This window comes from Micromys minutus (genome assembly GCF_963924665.1).
Source record: "Micromys minutus genome assembly, chromosome: 3".
Lineage (NCBI taxonomy): Eukaryota > Metazoa > Chordata > Mammalia > Rodentia > Muridae > Micromys > Micromys minutus.
In genome coordinates this window covers 27,914,240-27,940,623 of record NC_137972.1, presented here as the reverse complement: position 1 = coordinate 27,940,623, position 26,384 = coordinate 27,914,240, and the positions used below count along the sequence as shown (strand labels likewise).

The 26,384-nt window shown below is 40.5% G+C and overlaps 1 protein-coding gene across 1 annotated transcript in view; it reads right to left on the bottom strand.

The window, feature by feature from the left end:
* Nucleotides 1-1,739: 1,739 nt before the first annotated feature.
* Nucleotides 1,740-26,384, bottom strand: part of ANKRD30A (ankyrin repeat domain 30A) — a 71,582-nt gene continuing 46,937 nt past the window's right edge. The window contains exons 24-34 of the mRNA XM_080914847.1: nt 25,216-26,172; nt 24,071-24,223; nt 21,059-21,129; nt 20,619-20,712; nt 18,877-18,989; nt 15,403-15,532; nt 12,000-12,290; nt 11,193-11,407; nt 9,938-10,166; nt 3,263-3,308; nt 1,740-2,233 (exon numbers count right to left, since the gene is read on the bottom strand). Coding sequence (XP_080770973.1) covers nt 2,100-2,233; nt 3,263-3,308; nt 9,938-10,166; nt 11,193-11,407; nt 12,000-12,290; nt 15,403-15,532; nt 18,877-18,989; nt 20,619-20,712; nt 21,059-21,129; nt 24,071-24,223; nt 25,216-26,172 — 2,433 coding nt within the window. The 3' untranslated portion in view covers nt 1,740-2,099. The remainder of the gene's footprint in view (nt 2,234-3,262; nt 3,309-9,937; nt 10,167-11,192; nt 11,408-11,999; nt 12,291-15,402; nt 15,533-18,876; nt 18,990-20,618; nt 20,713-21,058; nt 21,130-24,070; nt 24,224-25,215; nt 26,173-26,384) is intronic.

Genomic DNA, 26,384 nt, shown 5'->3' with positions numbered 1-26,384 from the left:
AGGAAGAAGGATAAAAACAAATGTTTACATTTAGGGAAGGAATGGTGATAACCAAGATTTCTTTGTACTGTTCATAAAATTTTCTATAGATCCATCCATCCATCCATCCATCCACCCACCCACCCATCCATCCACCCACCCACCCACCCACCCACCCACCCACCCATCCATCCATCCATCTATAAAGTAAGAGGCCATGACTTTGAGAGAGAGTTGGGAGAGACATAGGACAAGCTGAAGGGGAGAGAAAAAAGGTGGAAATGCTGTAAATATAGGACTCATATGACATTCTCAAAATTTAGTTTATTAAAATATAAAAATAATTTGTTATTAGGAATTAAATAAAAGGAAGTATTATATGAATACTAGTAAATGAACATATTGTAAGTTTGATAAGAAGCATATTTACAGTCACAAATTATCTCTTCACAAAACAATTATTACAAAAGTAAATATATAGAGAAAAAACAGTAAGTAATCAGTAATCTACTGACCAATATCAACATCATAATAGCAAGGGAAATTGCTATTGTAGATCACATAGGACTGAGTGAGAAAAAATACTTCTGTAATACTTTTGCCAAGAATGATTTAATCATAATGAAACAGAAAATTCAATTCAAGAACATACTATACAAACTGTTCCTTGAAGATTTGAGGTCATAAAAGTCAAGGAAAGACTAAACAATATTCCAGATTGAAGGAGTCTAAGAACTCTAAGGAGCCACACAGGAAAGGAAGCTGAGGATTAAACTTTAGGATGGATCTATTTGTGTTAGCAGCCTTCTTTTTTATATAAGCACACTGTTGCTGTTTTCAGACACACCAGAAGAGGGCATCAGATCTCATTACAGATGGTTGTGAGCAACCATGTGGTTGCTGGGAAATTGAACTCAGGACCTCTGGAAGAGCCGTCAGTGCTCTAACCACTGAGCAATCCCTCCAGCTGTGTTAGCCTTCTTATTACAGATACTTAGAGTGCTGTAGTTACGATAAATACTAGCACAGTCAAGGATGACGACGGACGGCAGCAAGGCTCTCTCAAGGAGAGTAGTTATTTGAACTTCTTTCTGATTTTGTGATCTAAAAAAGTATCAAGCAAATGAATAAGCAGAAGAAGTGGAAAGCCTTAGGTAACTGTGCTTTTCTACAGGATCAAGAACTATCCACGCTTAAAGTTAAGTGTGACGGTGGTACCGCGGCTGTGGATCATGAAAACATTAACAGCGGCTAAGGCAGCAGCGTACTGAACTGGTGTCTGGCTAAATCTTTTGGCACTTATGTTGTGATAAAAATAGAAAAATATAAACACAAGGATACTATTTCATCCCAAAGTATTCACGATTAACTTGGTTGTTTAAACAACTTGCTTTAGGGTGTTTGCGTATGTAAAAGTTTGTAAAATCTGCCTAAGACCACCAAAAAACTGCAGGTAAATATATTAACTTCTAATATATATGACAAAAAAGTTTTCCCACTTGTGTTTTTCAAGTCATACAGTTAATACAATCAAAATATATAAACAGTTTAATAAATACAATGCTTTACTTCATTTTAATGTTTATATCTTTTTCTCTTTTAAAGATTTATTTACTTATTTATTTACTTATTTATTTACTTATTTATTTATTTATTTATTTATTTATTTATATGAGTGCTCTATCTGCACATAACCCTGCATGCCAGAAGAGGCTTGAGATTCCATTACACAGATTACATTCCATGCGGTAGCTGGGAATTGAACTCAGAACCTCTGAAAGAGTCGTCATTGCTGAGCCATCTCTTCAGCGTACAATGTTATATATATATTTTTAGATCATATATATTAATGTGTATTATTTGTACAAAATAGGTTTCATTGTGACATTATTCTTCTGTGAGACACGTATCCCTGACTGTCCTTGGATATGGAGATCTACCAGCCTCTGTTTCCCAAGTGCTAGAGTCAGACACGAGCCAGTACTCCCAGGCCACCGAGACATTTCAGACACATACAGTGCACGCCCCTTTATCTTCTCTGGTCCTCTCTTCCTTTGGTCCTTCTCCCAAACAGTCCCACTATATTTTCATGCCTTTTCTTCCTTTTTTTCTTTTTAAATTCAGCAGAGCATGTATTTTTTCTTTAAAATGTCAATATATTCTTGCGATGCTTCTGAGAGTAGATCTTGGCCTGGTTTAGTAGCTGACCCAAGGGGAGAAACTCTGCAGAACTCAGATTCAAGTTCAGCAGTAGCTGGAACGAAAGGGACATATGTATATCAGAGTTCACAGTTACGGAAGCACAAGTCAGAAGAGCTGAACCTGAATTGGTGATATGCATATGTATCTGCAGTGCACAAGCATGACTAAATTTAACTTGTTTGCAGGTGCATACTTAATTATCATTGTGAATGCCAGAGTGCCTGTGTTGACTCATTTATTCAACAATCATGTGAAAACTACAACAACAAGCACAGGAACAAGATGAGATGATCACGCAGAGGTTACATCACAGAGCATAGCTCTGGCACACAAACAGGCATGTAGACCACTGTGGGGATGTCACTGGACCATGTCATAAGACCCCATTTCACAGCGTCCGGTATTTGACGAGATTCTAAACATACACACTGAAGAAAACCTCTGTGACAAGTGGTGCTGGGAAAGCTGATGCCCACATGTGGAATAAGACTAGATTCTGTATCACCCTGCACACCATCGGCTCCAATCGGGCAAGACGGCAGTGAGAAACCTGAGACTGCCGGACGGCCACATAAGTACACACACGACATACAGACATGCAGAAAGGACGCTCTGCCTAGGATTCAGTCTGTTCAGCACAGCTGACGAAGGGGCCTGAGGTGAGGAGCTACAGCAGGATGGCTGCTGCCAGAGGGAGAACCCGTCTATTTCAAGGGAGAGGCTCACTCCTAGGTGGTTAGTCCTGAGCACAGGCAAATAAGGGCGGCACTATAACCTGGCCCACAGGTTACAGGTATGAGAAGAGGCCATGCATTTGAGAGGAGGGAATGGGGTGAAACTGGAGGCAGGGTAGAGGTGGAAATGACGCTAATGCAGTGGACTTACATATGAAATTCTCAAATGAAATCAACATTTGATGAATTAAACCCTGAAGGAAATATCTTTACATCTTTAATTTTGTATAAGACAATGCTTACTATTAAATCTATTAATCTAACAAGGAAAATTATGTCATTTAATATTTATCATTTATTTTAAAAACTAATCAATCTAATGTTAAATCATAAATTTTGACACATACCTTCTTTAAGTTCTCTATTTATACTTTTTTCCAACTCTTGATGCATCTGAAATGAAATGAATATGTATAATGGTTAAAAAAGTGAAGATTTGACTCAGAAATTAATCTTATGCAATGTTACACATTTGTCTTTTAGCCCCTGGAGCTGAGGACGTTTCTACCACTGAACTAAATCCTCAAACCCAACACATTCACTTATGTAATAATAGTATTTGTATCAGATTCTTATTTTTTTTCAACTTTTATTGGATAGTCTCTGTATTTACAATTCAGATGTTATCCCTTTCCACCAATCCCTTCTCCCCTCCCCCTCCCATTGTCTCAATAAAGGTGCTCCCTTCTCAACCACCCTCTCCCACCTCAGCACCTTGATGTTCTCCAATACTGGGAAAACGAGTCTTCAGTGGACCAAAGGCCTCGCCTTCCACTGATGCCAGACAATGCCATCCTCTGCTACATATGCAACTGGGGCCATGGGTCTTTCCATGTGTTTTCATTGGTTGGTGTTTTAGTTCCTGGGAGCTGTGGTGGGTTTGGCTAATTGATAGTTTTGTTCTTCCCATGGGGTTACAGACCCTGTCAGCTCCTTCAGTTCTTTCTCTAGCTCCTTTATTAGGGTCCTCGTGTTTAGTCTGATGGTTAGCTGCAAGCATCCTCCTCTGTATCAATATGGCTCTTGCAGAGCTTCTGAGGAAGCATCGACATCAGGTTCTTGCTAGTAAGCACTACCTGGCAACAGCAATAGTGCTTGGGTTTATTGGGTGCATACGAGGTGTATCCCCAAGTGAGACAGACAGTCACTGGATGATCTTCTTTTCAATTCCTGCTCCTCTATTTGTCCCTTTATTTCCTCCCATGAATGTTTTCTTCTTCCTTCTAAGAAAGACTGAGGCATCCACTTTATGGCCTTCCTTTAAATTCTGTGGATGGTTTCTTGGGTATTCCAAGCTTTTTGGGCTAGAGTACATACCATGAGTGTTCTTTTGTGACTGGGTTACTTCACTCAGGATGATAGCTTCAAGTTCCATCCATTTGCCTAGGAATTTCCTGAAGTCATTGTTTTTAATAGCCAAATAGTACTCCACTGTGTAAATGTACTACAATTTCTGCATTCAGTCCTCTGCTGAAGGACATCTGGGTTCTTTCCAGCTTTTGACTATTATAAGAAAGGCTGCTATGAACATGGATGAGCATGTATCCTTGTTAGGTGTTGGAGCTTCTTTTGGGTATATGCCCAGGAGTGGTATAGCTGGGTTCTTAGGTAGTACTATGTCCAATTTTCTGAAGAACGGCCAGACTGATTTCCAGAGTGGTTGTACAATCCCACCAACAGTGAAGGAGTGTTCCTCTTTCTCCACATCCTTGCTAACATCTGCTGTCACCTGAGTTTTTGATCTTAGCCATTCTAACTGGTGTGAGGTGGAATCTTAGGGTTGTTTTGATTTGCATTTCCCTGATGACTAGGGATGTTCAGCATTTCCTTAGGTGCTTCTCAGCCATTTGATATTCTTCAGTTGCGAATTCTTTGTTTAGCTTTGTACCCCATTTTTTAATAGGATTATTGGATTCTCTAGAGTCTAACTTCTTGAGTTCTTTGTACATATTGGATACTAGTCCTCTCTCAGATGTAGGATTGATAAAGATCTTTTTCCCAATCTGTTGGTTGCTGTTTTGTCCTTTTGACAGTGCCCTTTGCCTTACAGGATCTTTGCAATTTCATGAGGTTCTATTTATCGATTCTTGAGCATAAACCACTGGTGTTCTGTTTAAGAAATTTCCCCCTGTGCCTATATATTCTAAGCTCTTCTTCACTTTCTGCTCTATTAGTTTCAGTGTACTTGGTTTTATGATCCATTTGAACTTGAACTTTGTACAAGGAGGTAGGAAAGTATCGATTTGCATTCTTCTGCATGCTAACTGCCAGTTGAACCAGCACAATTTGTTGAAGAGGCTGTCCTTTTTCCATTGAATGTTTTTAGCTCCTTTGTCAAAGATCAAGTGACCCTAGGTGTGTGGGTTCATTTCTGGGTATTCTATTCTAGTCCATTGTTCTATTCCATGCCTGTCTCTGTACCAATACCATGCAGTTTTTTTCACAACTGATCTGTAATACAGCTTGAGGTCAGGGATGGTGTTTTCCTGGAAGCTTTTTTTATTGTTGGGAATGGTTTTTGCTATCCTGGGATTTTAATTATTCCAAAAGAACTTGAAAATTGTTCTTTCTAACTCTATAAAAGAATCGAGTTGGAATTTTGATGGGGATTGCATTGAATTTGTAGATTGCCTTAGGCAAGATGGCCATTTTTACAAGTTGATCCTTTCAATCCATGAGCAGGGAGATCTTTCCACCCTTTTAATTTCCTTCTTCAGGGACTTGAAGTTCTTGTCATATAGATTTTTCACTTGCTTGGTTAGTTCATCCCAAGGTATTTTATATTCTTCGTGACTATTGTGAAATGTGTCGACTCTCTAAGCTCTCTCTCAGACTGTTTGTTCGTTGAGTAGAAGAAGGCTACTGATTTGTTCGAGTTAATTTTATACCCAGCCACTTTGCTGAAGTTGTTTATCAGCTATAGAAGTTCTCTGGTGAAATTTTTGGGGTCACTTAAATATACTGTCATATCATCTGCAAATACTGATATTTTGACTTCTTCCTTTCCAATTTTCATCCCTTTGACAGCTTTTTTGCTGTCTGATTGTTCTGGCCTATACTTCTAGTACTATACTGAATAGGTAGGGAGAGCGTGGGCAGGTTGTGTAGTCCCGGATTTTAGTCGGATTGCTTCAAGTTTCTCACCATTTAGTTTGATATTGGCTACTGGTTTGCTGTATATTGCTTTTACTATGTTTAAGTATGAGCCTTGAATTCCTGAACTTTCCAAGACTCTTAACATGAAGGGTTGTTGAATTTTGTCAAATGCTTTCTTGGTATCTAGTGAGATGATCATGTGTTTTTTTTTTTCTTTGAGTTTGTTTATATGGTGGATGACATTGACGGATTTCTGTATATTGACCCATCCTTGCATCCCAGGAATGTAGCCTACTTGATCATGGTGAATGATCATTTGGACATGTTCTTGGATTCAGTTTGCAAGAATTTTATTGAGTATCTTTGCACCAATGTTCATGAGAGAAATTGATCTAAAGTTCTTTTTGTAGGGTCTTTGTGTGGTTTAGGAATGAGTGTAATTGTGGCTTCAAAGAATGAGTTGAGTAGTATTCCCTGTTTCTATTTTGTGGAATAATTTGGAGAGTATTAGTATTAGGTCTTCTATGAAGGTCTGATAGAATTCTGCACTAAATCCATCAGGCCCTGGGCTTTGTTTGGTTGGGAGGCTTTTGATGACTGCTTCTATTTCTTAGGGGTTATGGGGCCGTTTAGATGGTTTATCTGATCTTGATTTAACTTTGATACCTGGTATGTGTCTAGAAAATTGTCCATTTCCTCTAGATTTTCTAGTTGAGTATAGGCTTTTGTAGTAGGATCTGATGATTTCTTGAATTTCCTCAGTTTCTATTGTTATGTCTCCCCTTTCATTTCTGAATTTTTAATTTGGATACTTTCTCTGTGCCCTCTGGTTAGTCTGGCTAAGGGTTTATTAATCTTGTTGATTTTCTTAAAAGAATCAGCTCTTGATTTTGTTGAATCTTTGTATGGTTCTTTTTGTTTCCATTTGGTTGATTTCTGCTCTGAGTTTGATTATTTCCTGCTGTCTACTCCTCTTGAGTGTATCTGCTTCTTTTTGTCCTAGAGCTTTCAGCTGTGCTGTCAAGCTAATGTATGCTCTCTCCAGTTTCTTTTTGGAGGCACTTGGAGCTATGAGGTTTCCTCTTAGCACTGCTTTCACTGTATCCCATAAGTTTGGATATCTTGTGCATTCACTTTCATTAAATCCTAAACAGTCTTTGATTTCTTTCTTTATTTCTTCCTTGACCAAGGTATTGAGTAGAACATTGTTTAGCTTCCATGTGTATGTGGGCTTTTTGTTATTTTTGAAGACCAGCCTTAGTCCATGGTGATCTGATAGGATGCAGAGGGTTATTTTAATGTTCCTTTATCTGTTGAGGCCTGTTTTGTGACCAACTATATGGTCAGCTTTGGTGAAGGTGCCATGAGGTGCTGAGAAGAAGGTATATTCTTTTGTTTTAGGATGCGATATTCTATAGATGTCTGTTAAATCCATTTGGTTAATAACTTCTGTTAGCTTCACTGTGTCTGTTCAATTTCTGCTTCCATAATCTGTCCATTGATGAGAGTGGGGTGTTGAAGTCTCCCACTATTATTGTGTGTGGTGCAATATATGCTTTTACCTTTAGTAGAGTTTCCTTTATGAATGTGGGTGCCCTTGTATTTGGAGAATAGATGTCCAGGATTGAGAGTTCATCTTGACAGGTTTTTCCTTTGATGAGTAAAAAGTGTCCTTCCTTGTCTTTTTTGATGAATTTGTTTGAAAATCTATTTCATTCAATATTAGGATGGCTATTCCAGCTTGTTTCTTGGGTAGAATTATGTTTGTGTGCTTTTCTTCTTTGGGGTTTGTTGCAAGATTAGTTTTTTGATTTTCCTAGGGTGAAGTTTCCCTCTTTGTGGTAGAGTTTTCCATCTATTATTCTTTGTAGTGCTAGATTTGTGGACAGATATTGTGTAAATTTGTTTTTGTCCTGGAATATCTTGGTTTCTCTATCTGTGGTAATTGAGAACTTTGCTGGATATAGTAACCTGGGCTGGCATTTGTGTGTGTTCTCTTAGGGTATGTATGATGTCTGTCCAGGATTTTCTAGCTTTCATAGTCTCTGTTGAGAAGTCTGGTGTAATTCTGATTGGTCTGCCTTTATGTTACCCTTTTTCCCTTACTGCTTTTAGTATTCTTTGTTTTGAACATTTGCTGTTTTGACTATTATGTGTTGGGAAGAATTTCTCTTCTGGTCCAATCTATTTGGAGTTCTGCAAGCTTCCTCTATGTTCACGGTCATCTCGTTCTTAAGGGTAGGAAAGTTTTCTTCTATGATTTTGTTGAAGATATTTACTGGGCCTTTTATTTGGGAGTCTTTGCCCTCTTCTATGTCTATTATCCTTAGGTTTGGTCTTCTCATGGTGTTGTGGATTTCCTGGATGTTTTAGGTTAGAATCTTTTTGATTTTTGCATTTTCTCTGTTGTGTCAATGATTTCTATGGTATCTTCTGCTTCTGAGATCCTCTCTTCCATCTCTTGTATTCTGTTGGTGATGCTTGCGTCTATGACTCTTAATGTCTTTCCTAGGTTTTCCAACTTCAGTGTTGTCTCTTTTTGTGATTTCTTCATTGTTTTAATTTCTGTTTTTAGTTTTTTCACCTGGTTGTTTGTGCTTTCCTTTAGCTCTTTAAGTGATTTTTGTGTTTCCTCTTTAAGGGCTTCAACTTGTTTGCATGTGTTCTCCTGGCTTTCCGGTACTTCTTTAGGTATGTTATTTCTGTGGTTCTCAAGGATCTCCATCATCATTAAGAAGTAAGATTTTAAATCTAAATCTTGTTTTTCTGGTGAGTTGGGATTTCCACTATTTGCAGTGGTGGGAGAATTGGGTTCTGATGTTCCCATGTAATCTTAGTTTCTGTTTCATAGATTCCTTAGCTTGCCTCTTGCCATTTTGTTGTCTCTTACTAGAGCTTGTCTCTCCTGTGGGTCTGTGAGCCTGTGGTCTCCAGAGGGAGATTGCTCTTGGGTGTTCAGCTTTCTGGGTAGGCTGTGAGTTCCAATAGCAGTGCCCAGTTTTGATGCAACTGGGCCAGCTCTGACTTTGGGCTAGAAGAGTCTGTTTCTAGACAGCACTGCTACCTGTGCCCTGAGAGCTCCAGGCGGCTTCTCCCGGGCTAGTCAGTGGAGTGGAAGTGTGGACTCATCCCTGCACTCAGGAGTGAGACCCCTCCTGCAGTTCTTCCAGGAACCCAGCAACCTGTGGTCAGGGCACCAGTCCTGATGTAGCTGGGCCAGGTCTGGCCTTGGGCTGGAAGTGTCTATTCCTAGGCAGCACCACCACCTGCACCCTGAGAGTTCTGGGCCGCCTCTCCTGGGATAGTCAGTGGAGATGGAGTGTGGACTCACCCCTGTGCTCAGGAGTGAGAGTTCTCCTGCAGCTCTTCTGGGCACTCAGCAACCTGCGGGCAGGCCACCAGTCTTGATGAAACTCTGTATCAGATTCTTCTAAATGATACATATCTACATGTAGGTGTCAGGATGTCAGCCATTCTCTTGTGGATAGAATGGAAAACTTGAGATGCCCCAGGAAACTCTCGTCTTTAAAAAGTGTGCCATCCCCAACAACCACATGGTGGCTCACAACCATCTGTAATGGGATCAGATGCTCTCTTCTGGTCTGTCTGAAAACACCTATAGTGTACTAACATAAAGTGTGCCAGGATATTTCAAGCTATACCTTTAGTCACAGGCATATTAATTTTCCAAATTGCAAGCACAGCTTTTAAAGAAACGCATTGGTTTAACTACTGTCACTGAAGCAAGTATCAGTGAGTTCTTACTGAAATGAGAATTCTAGAAACTTTAATACTTTTTCTCCTTTAGCGTAAGTTATTATGACAGTATGCATTGGCTAAACAAAAAACCTCAGTATCATGTATTAAATTAAAAGTGAGAATTTTATCAGGAACTTGAAACCCAAAGGAAAAAGAAATACACTAACCTTGGTCAGGTAGATCTCCACTCTTTTATTTGATGGCTGTAGACCTGAGGTAGGAACCACTATGTTTTCTCTTGGGATAAGAGTTTTATTGAATACCAAACTATTATGAAGACTTCCAACACAAGGACACTCTACAACAGGCCTTGTACTGAGAGAGCTCAGCAAAGACCTGTTCTGCTGCTCCTCCAGAAGCAGCTTGGTGCTGGCCTCCTCCAGTTTCTCAGTAGTCCTGTGAAGACCACAGAAGGCAAATACTTAGTGTCTCCAGGGTCCCAAATGAACCCTGAGTCACAGCTGTCTAAGAAGCTGCCGTGAATACAAGGATTTGCAACTCAACAGTGACTCAGTCTAGGATACTTGTCAGAATGTACCTACTGAGTATTACAGGCTTAAAAATATTCTAAAATGTGCAGGTATTTCTAGAGGGAATCTTAGCTTAGGAGAAATTCCAGGGAAGTAGGAGAGAGAGACATGGCTGTTGAGATGAGCAGCTTCTCCAGTAACCATGTTACCTTCTGGACGGTCCCTGCTTTCTGGCTTCCTGAGGACCTCAGAAACATTTGCATTAAGTGTTAAATGGGAGATGCTTGATGTATCAGTTTGCTTCATCAAGCAGATATGTCACTGTGTATAATTAACATGTTTCATTCCTGAAGACATGTAAGTGGAGACATGTAAGCATTTGCCCCCATTACTCAGGATAAACTAAGTATCTGATTGTAGGAATAACTCAGCCACAGCTGAGAACGAGGTGCTGTGCTTAAGCTTCCATCTCATACTAATGTTTCCTTGTATCACATGTGCATGTAAAGACTCAGATTAGAAAACCTGTCAATTACAGTTTATAGGGACCTCTACTGGAAACAGTACAGATGACAGTCAAAGAAAATTAAAATACCAAATGCTGAAATTGCTCAGAGGAGAATATTATAGTTTCCGATCCTTGGGACTAAGTTATCATCTTCCCAAAACAAAACACAATCAAACCTATTAGTAGTTCTATTTAAGGGAATGTGAATAAACAATTAACTTTCTTAACTATAAAGCTCAAAAACATCTATTTAAAATTGACCATATTAACTAAGATAGGAGAATTTTAAAAAGTTATCCCAAATCAACATTTTGAGGGTCACTTACAACATTACTTCCAGACTTGTGTTGTTCAGTTATTTTCACAGCCTCCAGTCTCACTGAAAAGGATGCTGGAGAGATAGAACTGTGAGTTTATCTTCTGAGATCCAAGGTTAGGACTTACTTGTTTAGTTTACTTGATAAGGATTTTCTAACTCTGAATTCTTCTTGGTAGAGTTGCTTATACTTTTCTAGTTCTATTTTGTCAAAGTCTTCCTGGGCTTTCATTTTGTAGAGCTGGGATTCCAGGTCTTTAATCCTGAGCTCCATCTGACTTCTAACCGAAGCGTTACTGTTCTCTCTTAACTGCTCCAAGTTTTCCTGAGACGCTGCTTGAGCCTACAGCAGACCAAAAGAATACACGTTAGAAGCAATTATATCCAAGTCATTATGGTCCATTTGTTTTGAATGAAACCTGACAACAGATACTGATGCTGAATTTAAGATGGGAATTATAAAAAATCAAATCTCCAGCTTTGTTTAGTCCTGGGACTCAAATCCAGAGCCTGGTGCGTGCTAACTGAACACTTTACCACTGTGGTGTATGCCCAGCTCTGAATGACACATATGTACTCAGTGATCTTATAATTCAAAGAACTGGATCAGCTCAAAATGTGAAGCTTCAACTAGATGACTTAAGAATAACTGAAGTTATTCTTGATGGTGTACTTCATACATCAATTGTTTCCCTTCTAGCAATCTTATTTTTTTGCAAACTAGCTTTGAAGTCAAACGAGTCTCTAATGAAAGGTCAACCAAGTTATAAAAACAAAATCACTGGAACACAGCAATAAGCACATGCCCTCTTCTCTCTAAGACTCTAGGGATAAGCACATGCCCTCTTCTGAAACTCGAGGAGACACACGCTGCATACACACTGAAGCATCACTTGCAGTGTGAGAACCACAGTGCACCACAGAAACAAGCTGACCTGCAAGAAGAGGTTGACCTGTTTTAACTTCTCCACCAAGTCCTGCCTTGCCCGCTCTTCAACTTCCCGCGCAAACTGCTGCACTTGACTGTGCTCCACCATGTTCTTCTCCATGTGACTTCTAAGGCTCGCTACCTCCTGTTCCAACTTCTTTTTGCTCTTCTCTAGTTTCCCACACTGCTTTTTTATAGTTCCCATCAGTAGTAATTCCTGCTGAAGCAGCTGATTCTTTTTACCCAGATGTAGACATTTTGAAGATGCAGTTTCCAGTTTTTCTGTAAGATCATCAATCTGAAGGAATAAAACACAACAGTTTGGTCATAAAGAAGGCAGCTGAGAACAGTGTAGCATAAACAGCTCACAAATCCTACCTAAGATCAGTTGCGATTAAAAATAGCCTGCAATAACTCTTATAATCAGGTTTCTTTTTCTTTTTTTCGAGACAGGGTTTCTATGTGTAACCCTGGATTTCCTGGGACTCACTCTGCAGACCAGGCTGGCCTTGAACTCAGAGCTCTGTTTGCCTCTGCCTCCTAACTGCTGAGACTAAAGGCGTGTGCCACCTTGTAATGAGGCTCATAATGAGGTTTCTAGTCAAAAGTAGCAGTTGTCACACAGCATACTCTTTGTGATCATTATTTTTTACACACCAGAACACTCATGTCAGACTTGTTTTATGTGAATATTTCCTATCTTTCCTTCTCAAAATGACTCTTAGGCATCTTGGAAAATCTGCATGGTGGCATACTCATTTGGGAGACAGAGGCAGAGAGGCAGAGAAGCAGAGGCAGGCTGAGGCAGGCAGATCTGTGAGCTCCAGGCCAACCTAGGATAACCAGGGATATGCAGAGAAATGCTGTCACAAGTCACACAAACAAACAGATAAACAACAACAACAAATCTAAACAAAAACAAATCTGTAACTGTGCTCCCTGCCTTCATAGAAGCCGTAAGAATGAAGTATCCTAAGTCCTGGTCCCCAACTTCATGGCACCCAGATGATGCCACATGGTGGAGAAATGAACTAACTCAATGAGCTTTATCTACACGCTGTACCCAATACTTCTCCATACTGGTTTTGTAATTAATTTAAACATTTTTTTACTGTATTATTTAGTGTGTGCAGGTCAAAGTACAACTATGGAGTAGTCTCTTTCTTTTCATCCATGGATTCTGAGATCTAACCGGGTCTTCAGGTTTGACAGTAAATGCCTTTTACCAGACAAGTGCTTTAACCAACTAACCACAGAGTTTCTCAAGAAAGCCCACACTTACACTATTAATAATATTCTACTATATTTGTAGACTGGAGGTCATAAGTGTCATCTGAGAGGTTTCACCCAGCAGCCGATGAAAACAGAGACCCACAGCCAAGCATTGGTGGAGCTCCGGGAATCTTGTGGAAGAGGGGAAGGAAGAATTGAAGGAGCCAAAGAGGTCAAGGACACCACAAGGAAACCCACAGAATTGTCTAACCTGGACAAAAGGAATCACAGAGAACGAACCACCAATTAGAGAGCATGCACAGGACAGACCTAATCTCCCTGTACATATGTAACAGATGCTGCTGGGTCCTCATGTGGGACTTCCATCAGCAGTAGCAGGGGCTGCTCCGACTGCTGCCTGCCCCTGGATCTTGTTCCCCTAACTGGGCTGCCTCGTCCAGCCTCAACAGAAGAAGATGCACCTAGTACAACTTGCTATGACAAGGAGGGCGGGTTGCTAGCAGAATTCAAATCTGAACTCTGGAGTTAGCTGAATTCTGTGGAATGTCTTCCCTTCTCTGAGAAAGGGAGGGGCACAGGGAGCAGTGAGGTGAGGAGGGACTGGGAGGAAAAGAAGTGGAAGTTCCCACTGGGATGTAAAGTAAATACATTAATTAATGAAAATATTGAAATAAATTCATTAATGAAAATATCCAGTTAGGATGTTTAAAGGAATGCTTACCATTTATTAAGTACCTTTTAGGGAAAAAAAGCCTTTTACCCACAAGCCACTTCACCAGCCTGACTTGGAAATGCAAATGGCTCCTCTGAAATTGGAGCTGTCTAGATACCATCTGATTTTTAAAGTGCTGTGCTCCTGAAAACTATATTCTTTATGGAATGCATGAATTCTAGTGCTTTTATTTTTTAGAGACTATGCTTTGTTAGGTAGTCCAGGTTGGCTCTAAACTGCAATTTTTCAGCATCAGTTTCTGGGTCGAGAGGTGTATCCCAGTGCCAGGTTCCTGCATGCATACTGATGTACGAAGCTTTAGCTTGTTTTCTGTGCCAAGAAAATGGAGCTTTTCCTAAGACTCAGAAAATAGGCTGAGAGAGGATGGGCTGGGACTGTGGAACACGGTCCCTGGGTCAGGAGACCGAGGAAGGAGGACCATGAGTTTAAGGCTAGCCTGGGCTACATGGCAAGATCCTGAAGGAAAAAAAAAAAATAAAAGAAAGGAAGGAGGAAAGGAGGGAAAGAAGGAAGGAAACATAATTCAAATCTGAACTCTGGAATCAACTCAATTTCTAGTAGGAAAAGCTAGAAGCTCATACTTAATCTTTCTAGTTGGCAGAGATCTACAGATGATCTTAGAAATTATAATGAATGAATGAAATACAGTGTAGTAAATGTAAACATGCTGAGCAGTGGGCCCTGTGCCCCAGATTAGAGACAAACAGAAGTGACAAGCAGTTGGCAAGAAACCAAAGTTTAAATGAAGAAAGTGAATGGACCCTGTCTTTACAAGTCTACATTGTATCATGGGTCAGCAAGGCAGAAAATGGCCACAAGCTTCTAGATGAAAACAAGGTTTCCACAGGAGTGAAATTAAAGGCCTTCTATATGGTATCTAGAAATATGCAACACGACTGGAAAGTTCTCCCCGAGAAGCCAACTTGATTTGGAACTGGCCTAGGGGAGCCAGTGTAGAGCACTGCACAGAAAGAGGGGACAAAAGGTCAAGCCAGGTGTCCACGGTGACTGACTTCAGCCAGTGTGATAAAGAGAGGTGTGTACGGTGAGCTGACTTCAGCAAGTGTGATAAAGAAAGGTATCCATGGTGAGCTGACTTCAGCCAGTGTGATAAAGAAAGGTGTCCACGGTGACTGACTTCAGCCAGTGTGATAAAGAAAGGTGTCCACGGTGAGCTGACTTCAGCAAGTGTGATAAAGAAAGGTATCCATGGTGAGCTGACTTCAGTAAGTGTGATAAAGAAAGGTATCCATGTGATACCTTCAGCCTGTGTGATAAGAACGATGTGAACAACATCTGTGCAGCACAGACACTCCTTGGACAAGTGGGACCTCCATGAAAACAGTAACCAGACAACAGCTAAACACAATAAAACTATAAAATTCTAAGCAAAAAACACAGGTCTAAGTCCTTGTGACTAGATTTAAAACTGATTTAAAATTACCTTTTTTACTAGGGTATTAACTGGGATATCCATTTCAAGTTGACTGCTTTTCATATCTTGACGAAGAATAAGTTCTCTGTTTTCATATTCATTTAATTCTTTTTTGGTTATTTTTAAGACTTCCTTAAATCTGCAAAAATACACAGGATAAATGAAGACTTTCAAGAATACATTCAACAATGATTTAAACAGATACTAAGTTCCGTCATATAAAAGAGATAAATCTGGGGCTCATGCCTTTAATCCCAGCACTGGGGCATCAGAGACAGATGGGTCTCTGTGAGAGCCAGGGCTACACAAGAAAACACTTCGAAAGTAGATTTGTTCCACCACAACAGAAGGATAACTTGTAAGTGATGGCCCTCTTTCATTGTATACTAAGATCTGAAAGCATTCTAACAAAATCAAAATCCTAGGTAAATGAAAAAAATTTATGCTATGCATGAGAGATAGAGCTAATACTGTAATTATGTACAGAACACCTATAATTATTTATATCTATTTTAGTATATCACTATAAAACACTCTTGCACGCTGGCCGTAACCCAGACATCAGTAACTCAGGGGAAAATGTTGGAATGCTGTCACCCATTGGCCTCTTCTACAAGGTAAAGCCCACAACCGAACGCGAGGATGCAGTGGAGCCAATGCTTAGCATCCAAACCCAGAAAGTATCAAGGAGACTGTCCAAGGTAGAAAAGGGGGAAGGAAAACCAAGTCTTTGTAGTTTGAGTAGAGGGAAAAATTAAATAGAACTTCATAAGAAATGAAAGGGGAAAACAGTCTAGGAAGACTTATAGAGAAAAGAAAAAGATCTAAGTCTATGATAGGGATATCTACAAAACCCAAAAGATGTAAAACTGCAGACAGAGCCCGGGGCTGCTGCACAGAATCAGACCGAAAACCCCAAACCTCAGGAGCAAACAGAAAAGCTGCAAACACTAAGAAAGATCCCACTTTAAGAGACTAAGGACACGGACTGAGGAGGCTGGTCTGCACCCTGCACGACGGTCACAGCTTTTGGTTTAGCGTTTTTATGGGGACAAGTGGGTCTGAGTCCTGGGCCTTCTTTGGGCTCTTGTCCAGCAATGTGACAGGCTCTGTTTTATCTTGCTATGTTGTTATCTTTCAGAGCCCTGCTCTTTTCTAATGAGAGAAAAGGGAGTGGTCCAGATGGGAGGGAAGGTGGCCAGGGACTGGGGGAGCAGAGGGAGGGGAAACTGTAATCAAGATGCATGAGAAGAAAAAAATCTGTTTTCAATGGAGGGGCTGGAGAAACACAAATGCTCGCTTGACTGTACTTAAGTCATACCCACATTTGTAAGCACAAGATATCGTCAGCTCTGCGTACCCACGGGCTCCATATCTAAGAATTCAACTGACTGCACTAAAAATAGTGAAAAAGGGAAAACTGTGTTTATACTGAACATGTGCAAATCCTTTCTCTTGCCATTATTCCCTAACCAGCAGAAGACAGCAAATACTTCATTAACAGTTACACTAGTTTTGGTATTTGAAGTAATCTAGAGGGGAGAGAGGCATACTGGAAGCTGGGAGACGGTGAAGTACAAACACTACACTGTTTTATTTAAGGGACCCGAGAAGTCAGATTCTGCTATCTGTAGGGTGTCCTAGATGAAATGCCATAGTAGAAAGAAACCCAGACTTTAATTTTACTGAAAGCACCACCTCTTTGTTTAGGCCTCTGGATGTTTAATAGGAAACTCGAAGCAGATAAAAGCTTGGCTGGCATTCTTTTTTTTTTTTTATTGGATATATTTTATTTATATTTCAAATTTTATTCCTTTTTCCAGTTTTCCTCCCATAAACCCTCTATCCCAACTCCCTTCCCAGTTTCTGTGGGGGTGCCCCCTACCTACCCCTTCCCACCTCCCTGTCCTGACATTCCCCTACACTGGGGCATCAAGCCTTAGCAGGACCAAGGACTTCTCTTCCCATTGATTTGGCTGACATTTTTAATCCCCTCTGTGACCCTAAACTGTGGATCACATTGTGGTTCAAGTCTGCAGCTATGTTAGTCACTTAAGAAAAGTTTATCTATAGCTAGCTGACAACCCTCCTTTAAGTCTAAAGACACAATGCCATGAGTAACAGGGTATTTTTAAGATGCTCAGGCACAAAATATTCAAAAGCGTGTCCAATGCCAATCTTTACAACATCATGTTCCAGGCCCCTGGTGTGGTGCCTGGAACTCTCCAGTCATTACTCTCAGTCCGAGGGAACCGGATCCCTCTTCCCTTTCAGACTTTCTCTGATTCTAGGAATAGTAGGCACTGTATAAACACTGACAATAGCTGAAGCTTTTCCTAGACAGCATCATCCACTTTACTGGTAAGAATCTCCCAGAGCCTAAGAAAACGATCAACTGGATCCCCATCTGACCACATGCGTATTTCTCTCCCATCCCCCAATCCTTCTCTAAATAGACCTGATGCTCTTGTCATCAGCTGGATGGCAGGGCACCACAACTTCTTCCCACTATGAGTTCACTGAACAATGTCCTGCACTCTGTTCACTGGCCCTTTTACCATTTAGTCAACTGCAGTGAGGGACCCTCAGAGTCAGGTTTCTGTCTATATTCTGGCACCAGTATGAAGGGATGATATGACTATATACTATGTGTGGATATGTGCATTTATTTAAAACAGAAGTTCAATATCATGTAAACCTCATATACACATGGGTGATGCCCATGGAACAAACTTATCTCCATAAAATTTTGTAACTAAGAAGAAAGAGAAAGAAAATATATGTTATATAAAGGTAATTTATGATATAGTTTAAAAAATCACAAATAGTCTTAAGATATCAAAATGCCTAAATGAGGAGGAGAAGGACACTGCAAAGGAAGGAAACAGATCAAGAGTGAGATGGAAGTGAAACTCAAAGCTGATGAACAGTTGTCTTAGTTAGGGTCATACTGCTGTGAACAGACACCATGACCAAGGCAAGTCTTATAGGGAAATTTAATTGGGGCTGGCTTACAGGTTCTGAGGTTTAGTCTATTATCACCAAGGTAGGAACATGGCAGCATCCAGGCAGGCATGGTGCAGGAAGAGCTGAGAGTTCTACATCTTCATCTGAAGGCTGCTAGTGGAAGACTGACTTCAGGCAGCTAAGATGAGGGTCTTAGGCCCACACCCACAGTGGCACACCTACTCCAAGGCCACATCTCCTAATAGTGTCACTCCCTGGACCAAGCATATACAAACCATCACAACAGTTCAGCTGATACTGTACACCAAAGGCATTGCAATTGTCTTAGAAAACCTTAGAGTAAATGTAGTAGCTTAGCGAGAAAAAGCTTCAGTCTTGTCAGTTTCTAAAGTAAATTTTAAAGTAATTTAATTATTATTAAAGTGCAGGTAGAAATGAACTTGTATGTAGGCTTTAGTACTATTGCAGTTAAATCAGTTAAGAATGGCTGAGAAGACGGAAACTCTGAAACCTTACTCTGTCAGTTCCTTTTCCAGCGCGTCACCTCTCCTCTGCTCTTGATCCAGAGTATGTTCCAGAGACTCCTTCAACTCCATAAGCTTCTTCAGCTTTTCCTTATCCTCTTCAGACTTTGGAAATAGATTTTTAGAGAAATTAATTTTTATTTTTACTTTATTAAAAATTATTTCTCTTGTGTGTCTGTTGAGAGTGTTTTGCAAGTGTGCACGTGTGTGAGTCTGTGTGTCTGTGCATGAGCTCTCGACAGTCTGTGTCTGTGCATGTGAGAATCTTTGTGTGTCTGTGTATGTGAGAATATGTGTGTGTGTGTGTGTGTGCATGTGTGAATGTCTGTGTGTTTGCACGCACATCAGACTTCTTTCAGGAGTCAGTGCTCTCCTTTCAAGTTTAGGTCAGGTTTGGTGGCAAACGCTTTTATCTGCCTGATCCATCATGCCAACATTTAGGGTTTGTTTGTTTGGTTTGGTTTGACTTGAAGTTGTTCAGAAAGATCAACCCCAGCCTTGCATGGCACTGACTATGCAGCCCAAGCTGGCCCCAACTTTTGGTCATTCTCTGCCTTCAGTCTCCCAAATGCTGGGATTACATCTATTAACCTTATTAAATTCTTAATTCACAGAGAAGGCTTCGAAATATCACACATTCTGAATTCTTATCATTTTCTTAGAGTGTACAGAAAACCTGCCATCACTTTGGAATAAGCTTAACAAGTGTGAAGCACTGTTATAAAGTGCTCAGGGGCAGTGAGGTGGCCCAGTGCTTGCTAACAATCCTGACCATGTGAGTTTGATCCCTGGAACCCACTCCCTCCACACCCAGGACATGGCATGTGCATGTCTCTCCTTCCATCAAAGGAAATAAAGAAAGGGAACAAGAGCTGGGCATAGTGCCTTTAGTTTCAGCACGTGCAAGGCAGAGGTAGATGGATCTCTCTGAGCTCGAGGCCAGCCTGGTCTACATTTTGAGTTTTAGGACAGCCAGAGCTATGCAGTGAAATCCTGTCTCAAAAGACCAAAACAAAATGAGACTCAAATCATAAGTTTAAACTTGTGCTCTTAATACACTCCTCTAAGACTCCAGCTGGCGATCTTCTGCCAGTCTCATGCTCATCAACATATCTCATGTCAGGAAAAGTGTTACTGTCCACTGTGTCCATCTTGTGACCATTTCTAGTGTTAGTTCTCTATTTCATCTTCTTCTTTTTTAAAAAATTCAGAGTAGAAAACATAGTTCTCTAAGAAAAACACCCATTTCATGATCTGCTATCTATTTTGGACGAATAAAAACTGTAATTCATTCTCAAAATCTCAGTGAAAGGCTTTGATTACTAGAAAAATTCAGAAGTGAAGATCAAATAACTTAAATTTCTTAGACTGTAAAGATCTACCATACAGCTCTAGTGGGGTAATGCTGTCTGATGTCTGCAGCAACATTACATCTCTCCACCAAGAGACCAAGCTCACACAAGCCCAACTCACAGATCATAGACAGGGTGTGTTTACAGCAGCAGTTTATGATCATATAAAGTCCTGTGATAATCATTCATTTATGGACTCAGCCGACTTCTCTGCAGAGTGGACTTGTTCTGTGAGGAGCAGGCAATGTGAACAGAAACAATACCACGACTTTGTACACTGCCCTCTGTGTTCCCACAGCACTGCAGAGGACTACCTGCTTGATCTCAGACAGCAGAGACCCTCCCTCTCAGCAGGAGAGAGTCCAGGAAGAGGACCACTTACCAAATTCACACTTGACAGGTTTTCTTGAAGTTGTTCAATTTCCTCTGATTGCTTTTTTATCGTAATTTTGAACTTAGAATTTTCAAGTTCAAGCCTAAAATTATATTTTAAAAGAATTATGTTTATAAAGCAATTTTTAAAATATCACATAATTTCTGTAACAGAACAGTCACTTAATGCTTTCTTAAAGGTCTGGAAAGCAGACGATTTGGTAACTACGCTTTCTCTAGGTATGTTTTGTGGGTTAGGAATTGAGCCCGCATCATGCACAGACTAAAACCCTAAGTACATCCCTCTGTGAAAGTATGCACTTCAGGAAATCAGAGGGAAACGGTGCCCTGGCTTCAGGGTTCTGCTTTCATAAGTGACACAGTGGCCACAGCCCACAATGTACTGCTTATATGCTCATCAACACTGGAGTCATACTGCTTAGACTGTACTTTTGTAGATGGTCTTGCATCTTCTCAGCACGCTGTCCGGCCTCTCTGTGTTGGTCCTGTGCCTCCTGCAACTGGAACAGAGAATAAAGCAATCCTTTACTAATACGCTCTTCTAAATCTGCACTTTGATCTTGTGCTTGCCCACGAATGCAGGGTGTGCGCGTCTCTGCAGCGAAGGCAAATTTAACCAACTTATTGCAACAGGAATCTTATGGTCTCAAAACTAAAATATTACCCAGCCCTTTGCAGAAAAGTTAGTGATGTCTGCTGTGACTGACAGCCCCATTTGTGAGTCACAGTCTACTACGGCCTGGCCCAGCAAGCAGAGCAGGGAGTCTCTTTCCAACACCATCTTGTCATTTGTGATTTAAAAAATTCTTATGTACCTATATATCTATAAATTGTCATAGCTCTGTCAGCTTTGATGAACATAGCATTTTAATGATACTGGGCTGCCTTATGACACAGTTTCAGTGGAGGTATACACACAAGGAAGCCACAATGCCTGGGTACAAGCCCCATCTTCTCCAGTTGCTGGATGTGCAGATTCCAAGCAAATAAACTTTCTGTGTCTTAGTGTCTTTATCTGTGAAATGGACACAATCCTACATCCATTAACGGGCTACTGTGATGATTAACTAGGGAATATAAAGTACTTGACGCATACATGGCAGTGCGATTTTAGGTGGATGCCATGGCAACCATTGAAGAGGTCCTCTATACAAACTGGCTTACGTAGCTGGATATGGCAGGAAATGAGGAGACTGAAGACCATACTATATCCCTAGCACTTCCTGTAGCTTCCAGAAATTTCTCGGCTACCAGTAGCTTTGTCCACGTGCTCAGCTTTTTGGCTTCTTTTTTCTCCATACTACTCAGCTGGCGAGGATCACACGGTGCACTAAACTGTTTCCTGACGTAAGCAGTAAATGGCACGACAGCCAGAGGCTGAAGATATGGGGCTCTCTGGATAAACTGAGGTCCTTAAAGCAATGCACTCCCCAAAAGTGTGTTGGGTTGCTTTAGCTGGTCCTCTAATGAAACATGGAGGTCTTGCAGTAGGGATATCAGATAAGCTGAAGACAGAGCTTCACAGCTGGCACCTCTGACAGGACATTTCTCCTGTTAGACTGTGCTTTCCATCTCATATGCAGTTCCCTAAACTTCATTTAGAGTAAGAGCCTTACTCTAGGGTAGGTATATGCTGGGTTTGAGCCACAGCGATACATAAGCCAGGCATGAAGGCATTTGCCTATAATTGTAGCATTTGGAAGATAGAGGCAGGAAGGTCAGAAGTTCAAAGCCATCCTTAGCTATATTACAGTTTGAAGCCATCCTAGGATACATGAGACCATGTCTCAAGAAAAAAAAAAGTCCTATCACCTTCAGGTCTCAAAATTAGTAATTACTGGTAAGGTACGAGGTGCCTAATTCTAGTATAATGACAATTAAGCAAAAAACACTTTTAAATTATTCAAGGGTATATGCACACCAGACGTTATTCACCGTCTAAGTAAATGTATATCCTAATAAGATTACTTTCATACAAATAGCAACCAAACAAAGCAAAAACCATTTAAGAGTAATGGAAAAATCAGGATGTTAAGAGCAAGGTAAAGTTAGGGAATGCTTAATGAAAACGTTAATTGTGAGCCAGTTCTAGATAAACGAGCTAAAAATGAATAAAACCCAAGAAAACTGAAATGTGGTGAGCAAAGGCGTGCAGGCAGCACAGTGGGGCAACGCAGCATAGAGAATGACGTGCTCTGTAAACGAGCGCAAGGGCGCATTAACGACAGCCAGGAAGTAAGCAGCCTATGCCTGCCCGCTAACGCAGGCATAGCAACAGCCAACAGCAACCGGAAAACACAAAGGACTGACAACAACATGCAGAGAGAACACAGCCGTTCAGATGGATTAACTCTGTATAATATAAAACGCTCCAAACCCAGAAATTACATACAGACATAAAAAGGACAAGGGAGAGGAGGAGCACGTGAGAGGAGGAGGCAGGAGGATGGCTTCAAACTGCAGGACAGCCTGCTTCATACAGTTACTTCTAGACCAGTTTGGAGCTACAGAGATTCTAAACCAAACACATAAAACAGATGGTAGAATCCAGACACTGTTTTCATTTTGTTTTAGATATGAATACTATATATGATCTGAACATTTCCATATGGTTATATTTCTAAATCAAAGTAATGCCTAACTTTGGAGACAGAGTTTTAATTATCCTAAAACATTTGCTTTTGGTTTATTTTTGGTTATTGAACATAAGGACTCAATCGTTAGATGCAAACACTGCACCTGAACACACGCCTCAGTCCCTTTAAAACTTTTTTCAGGTCAGCCTCAAACTCAGTTCTCCAAATAATTGACATTACAGGTATGCTAACACACCTGGCTAACATCTGCATTTTTGAGCAACATATATGGCCTTTCTGTACAAGTTATCTTGAAATTCATTAAATAAGTTTCAAAGATACTGTATCCACTCACAAAAGTGGGGATAAAAAGCAAGCAGATTTTCTGGAACTTTCCATAAACCGCATCTTTGAGCTTAACCAACTTTATCTCAGTTGGAATAGAAATATCTCTGAGAAATTATATAGTTCTCAATTTGCATAAGAATAAATATTAAAAAGAAAAACTTGGGAAATTATAAAACAATGGGACCAATGAGATGGCTCTGGAGGTTGAAGGTGTCTGTGGCCTTCTGAGATGTAAGCCAGACTTCTAGAGACCATGTGATGGAAGACGAGGACAGACCCCACAAGCTGTCCTCTGCCCTCCCCTGGAAGGAGGAGGCATGCTTGGCCTGTTTCCTCGCAAGATAAATGCAGTTTTTTAAGTCAAAGAAAAAAAAAAAAAAAAAAAAAAAACGGTAGATTTAAAGTGGAGTTAAAGAAATAAGTCCGTTATAAAGGTGATGGAAGATTACATAAAAATCTAAAGGGAAGCTGTCTGCTGAATCACCCCGAGCAGCTAGCATACCAAATTCATACGTACCTGACTGCTGATCTGGCCTAGTTTCTTCTTTAAGTCTCTGGCCTCTTCTTCTAAACTGCTGCGGTAACGGGAGGAAACTTCGAGTGAAGCCTCTGACATCGACTGCTTCTTCAGGGTATCGGCCAGCTCTTGCTGAAGCTGCCTCACAACTACCTGATAAGACATTTGTTACTAATTTATAAAACACATTACAACATTAGTATCATGTATTTCTTCCACACACTCTGAGGAATATCACTGCATATAGTAGTATGTGTCAGTGGGACTGGCAGAGATGAATTCTACATTGTGAAACTTTTTATATACTTAATTTTTAATTTACTCATAAAAATTTCATCTTTTAACTGACATGTAAAACACAACATAGTGTACATAGTGCATGTATTGTTTGGATACATGTACACACTATCTAGTGCTTAAATCAAGGCAGGCACAGTTATGGTTTCAAATGCTGACGTTTCTTTATGATGAAATCCTCTCTCTTAGATGTTTGACACACACACACACACACACTGTATTACTGTTCGGTAGCTTCACGTTTCCCGCTCTTCACTGTAACTGACCCACTGCCTCTAGCCACGCCTCCCTCTTCATCTCACTCCCAGCTCTGAGAACCACTACTGTATCTGGAGCTTGTAAGAAATTAGCTTATTAAGATCATTAGAGGAAGATCATGAGGTCCTTGTGTTTCTGTGCCGGGTCTTCAGTTACCGTCCTTTGGTCAAGCACCAAAGGACTCTGCCCAGCTTTGGGCAGAGCAAACAGGATCTTTTATATTTAGCTAAACTTAACACTTAGTATTAACAAACACTATTTTGAATTTCCCTTTGGGATGTTTTAAAGATATTTATTTATCTTTCTTGGTGTTGGAAAGATGGCTCAGTGGTTAAGAGCAATGACTACTTTTCCAGAGACCCTGGGTTCGAGTCCTAGCACTCCCATGGCAGTTCATGCCCATGTGTAACTCCCATCCAAAGGGATTTGATGTGATCGCCTGGCCTCTGTAAACATTAAGTATGCACAGCATGCACATGGCTCACAGACAGACAGACAGACAGACAGACAGACAGACAGACACACACACACACACACACACGAGATAGAGATAAGCACGTTTAAACTATACCTCTCTCTCTGATACTTACTTCTCTTTCTGCTTTCTCATTCTCGTACTGACACATTCTCTCTTTTAGATGACTGCACTCACTGATTAACTCCTGATTTCTGTCTTCTAGCCTCAGGCTGTGCTTCTGACTCTCGGCTTGGAATCTGTTTAGCACATCCTGAAACTGGTCTTGGATGTTCACTATCGTCTTGTCTTTGCTGTCGGCCTTGCTGGCGGCATCGTCTAGCTGCTGTCGGAGCAGCGTGTTCTCACTCTGCAGCTGAGCCAGCCGCTCCTCTATGGACTCCTGCTTCCCCATGTACTTATTCACTTTCCCTTGCTCATCTTGAAACATGTGCTCCACCTCCTTCATCTGGCACTGTGTCTGGCTCAGGTCTCTCTGCACATGCTTCAAAACCAGTGTTTTCTCTCTAAGCTCGTCTTTTGTGTGATGAAACTCAATTTCTAGGCTATTCAATTTTCTTTCAGTTTTGGAAAGTTGTTGGGAGAGAACCTCATTGTTATCTCTGAGGTTAGACATATCAAAATTCATCTTGTCTTTCAAACGAAGCCACTCATCTCTTGCTCTCTGGAAAGCAATTTCTAGGTCTCTTTTTGCCGTCTGAATTTCGGCATGATCGTGCAGAGCAGAAGCCAGTCTAGATCGGAACGACTCAACGTCTGTTTCCAGTCTCTCCTTATTTTGCTTTTCATTGTCCAGCTTAGAACTCAGCATTGTGTTCTCGGTTTTAAGGTTATTAAGCTGGCCACTATACTGGAATATTGTTTTTGTAAATGTTTCTTCATTCAGCTTTATCATCCTTTGAAGATTATCGTTTTTCTCATTTGCAATCTTAATATCCTCAAGATACTTCTTCTCCTTCTCCTGGCTATGGCTTTTTATTGTGTCCATTTCCAGTCTTAACATGGCAACTTCATCCTGCAGCCTCTGGTTTTTATGCAATAGATCTTTTTCTTTTTCATGACTAACAGAAACCTAAGTAGGAAAAGAGACATTTAGCAAGCAGTCTATGAAATGTCACAGTTTCATATAGAATTCAAGAGCAGTGTGTAAAGTTTCTCAACCTAAGCGCCGAAACACATGTAACAACTAGAAAAATAAACTCATTTCTGAGCTTATGGAATTATAATTCATAAGTGTTCATAAACATATTGAAGACAATGATTTTATGAAATTAAGAGAGAAAT